Raw genomic sequence first — 3,254 nt, 5'->3', positions numbered from 1 at the left:
CTGGAGTGGGGCACTGAGCCGCGAGTGGAGCCATTGCGGGGCCGTCCTGAGTTTGGAAAAGCCCTGTGGCTGTGAGGCGAGGCGGGGTTTGTGTGGGAGCGCCGCGGGAGCGGCGTTCAGTGCAGTGCGAGCAGCCGCGCCTAGGGGCCTAGTTAGGCTGTCTTTTTCGGGGTCTCTGGCTCTCCTTTTTGGGGCCTCTGGCAAGGCACGATATTTGTTCCGGGCGAAGAACGGCGTTTCGTAGTGCGTCTTTCATTTCCAGGCCCTCCCAACACCTCGCAGCCAGTTTCCTGGTTTTGCGCCGCTCTCAGGCTGCCACCAAACGCCCCGAGGGGCGAAGCGGCGCTTTGAAGGAGCACGTTCCAGCCCGCCCTGAGAAGGATCTTGGGTCCCCGCAGGGGCAGGTGCTGGGAGCGGCTCCAGACCCTGCCCGTAGAGGTTGCTGGCAGCGCCGCGCCCTGCCCGGGGAATCCCAGTTGTCTCCAGTTAGATCCACAGCTCCGTCAGCAGGGAGGATACCCGGAGAGGGATGCTGAAAGCTGGGGTTAAGTTATGATGGGCTAAACGTGCCTGTTTACGCCTTCAGGGGTGCGCTGTAGGGCAGCCGCGTCGTAATGAGAGGAGCCGAGGTGATACTGAGCCAAAGATTTCCGTGAGGACTGCCGGGGTGTTCCCTCAGACTCCAGCTCATACAAGCGTGCGGCTCGGAGGAAAAGTAACCCGGAGATCGGCGATCAGCTTGATTATCGTAATGGGGATCTCTCTTGTCTGTTGACCTCCGTATTTCATAAGAGATGCTTCATGTGCCTAAAGGAAGAATGAGCCATGAGGAGATGCAGGGGCTAAAGCCCTGCGTTGTGTAAGAACTGTGAAAATGCCCGGTTTTGCACGCATTCTAACCATAAAGAATGCTGTTATTCGAGCCTCGGTCACTCTTATTGTCACTGTGTCTCTGCCACTCATTGAGGGATCTAATGTCTCAGTGATGACATTACCTGACTGACGTTTCCTGTTTATTTCTTTTTAAATAACAATACCAAGCACTCAGAAAACATTTTGCACTTTACAGCAATATCGAGTATTAGCTAATGAGCCTGCTCACACCCAAATGAGCTATATGACACCATTATTACATGCAGACGGCCAGAATGACTTCCTCAGGGGTATTGTGAGTCAGTGCCAGAGGTAGCATTATGCTCCTGGTCCTACTTCACATTCATTCCAGCAGACTGTAGAGCTTTGCACACCTGGAAGGTTTGCAAAACCATTATGAATTATTAATTGATTCATTTTGATAGTTTAATTGATTACTGCATCATTTTATTTCATGTAAAAGGCATCAGCTGTGCAATTCAGTATCTTATTCACTCATGAGATCCTAAAATTGTCCGCTTTCAAAACTCGTATTTGCAATCCTGTGGTGTGCCGAGTGCCCACCCTTTTCAGTTGGTATAGGAAAACATTCTCATAATCTGTTTTGATGGAAGGAAAAGTATATTTTGGTGTGACTCTGTCAACTTTCATTCTGCATCTTGACCTTGTGTTGAACCACTTTTTTCTTTTCGCTGAAAGGAATGAGAAGGAGGTGTCTTTACAAACAAACTGTGGGCCACATATGGAGAGGTGAAAGAAGCAGCGGGGGAACCATGAATGCCATAGGAATTCCACTAATTGACAAAGACTCTTACTCACTCAAGACTGTCCTACATGTCTGGATTTAGAGAAAAAGAACAGAGACACAAGGAAAAAGAAAAACAAGGGGGGTATACATTAGAAGGGGATATTACACATTTTGGGAAGTCTGTACCTCCCAAGTGCCTCCGCCTATGAGGAACTATGGCCAGGAAATTAGGATAAAAAGGAGGCTGCATCCCCTAATAATTTTGAGAGACCCCATGAGGAATGCCCTTTATTGAAATAAAGTTACAGGACTCCTCTGTCGTCTTTTTGGACATTAATCCACAAACATCAGAGGTTTATTTTCCTGACAACACTTTTGTTCATGGACCCTTTGTAAACTCAAATTTAAACAATAAACTTATTGAGGACTTACTCATTGCTTCTTTTCTAGAGAAGATTGTTTTCCACTGTTAATGCTTTTCTGTTTTAGGGTTGGGGTATTATGCTAATAATACCTGTTGGTTTTGGATGACTGATCTAAGATACTGTGTATGTTCAGATCTCACAAAAACCCTGGAAAATTGCACTGCTTACATCAGAAATGAAATTTTTGCATATGGACACAATTAAGAATTTATTTTAACGTACAGCTTTACTTCCAGAATGCATAAAAGGCATCATCTCCTCTCTTGCTTCCTTTGATCTTTCAGTTCTGCTGTCATCACAGCAAAGAACTGTAGAGATGTTCCAATTTATGTTTCTCTATTTCTAATAATTATAAGAACTGTTTTTTCTTTACCAAAGTATAGGAATGCTCAACAAAACACCAGAACCAGCATACTGGACACTTAGTACATACAATGTTAGGAAAAAGCACATGGAAATTGATGAAACAGGTCTTCATGTGATGACTTTTCTCTCAGTGAAAATGAAGGTGTGACTGAAATTTATTTTAGAAATTTATCTAAGCAAGTGTTCTTCCATTCACCGGACAGCTATTATAACAGTTTGAGAATGGCCACAAGTGTTGGATAATTTAGGCTTCAGGTAAAATCAGATCAGTAAAAAACTGTGGATGAAAAGGTCACACGGACTGGAAAAAGGGAACCAAATCTCTGCATACAGTGGTTAAATATTATGGAGCTGCCTGGTATTCTCAAGGAAGTCAGTATGCCCCTATTTTAGAACTTTTCAATTTGTTCTCTTTCATTTCTCCTTAGCATCTGAATCATCAAATGATAGTTTTGGTGTTACTCAACAGAGGGACATTTCAAGTGGAATTGTACCCACTTTCTTAAAGCAGAATTGTATTGTTCCAAACAGAATTTAAGAAAAAATACAATAAATTATTCTGATCGCAGAGAAGGAAAAGAACTATGCTTGTATAACACCTTTCCACCAGTCTAATTGAATAGAATTATCTGTTAAAAGAATCACTCCCCTGAAAACTGCATCTAACCTCAGAGTCAGTTTATATAAAAATATGTAAATATGTAACCGGTCACCATGCATGAAATGCTGTTATCCTTTGTTAACTAGAACTATTCATGAACTTCTCATAAATTCTGAAAATACTTAATTCTTTTTCCACAAACTCCTAAAGTCATTGTAAAACATTTTTGAGCTCTTCTCAG

The 3,254-nt window shown here is 43.0% G+C and overlaps 1 protein-coding gene across 1 annotated transcript in view; it reads right to left on the bottom strand.

The window, feature by feature from the left end:
* GALC (galactosylceramidase) overlaps nt 1–963 on the bottom strand; it is a 32,953-nt gene extending 31,990 nt beyond the window's left edge. The window contains exons 1-3 of the mRNA XM_014310523.2: nt 901–963; nt 694–807; nt 210–458 (exon numbers count right to left, since the gene is read on the bottom strand). Of these exons, the coding sequence (XP_014165998.1) occupies nt 210–458; nt 694–807; nt 901–963 (426 nt within the window). The remainder of the gene's footprint in view (nt 1–209; nt 459–693; nt 808–900) is intronic.
* Between the last annotated feature and the right edge of the window lie 2,291 nt (nt 964–3,254).

This window comes from Geospiza fortis, unplaced genomic scaffold, assembly GCF_000277835.1.
Source record: "Geospiza fortis unplaced genomic scaffold, GeoFor_1.0 scaffold54, whole genome shotgun sequence".
Classification (NCBI taxonomy): Eukaryota; Metazoa; Chordata; class Aves; order Passeriformes; family Thraupidae; genus Geospiza; species Geospiza fortis.
This window is presented reverse-complemented; position numbering and strand designations above follow the sequence as displayed.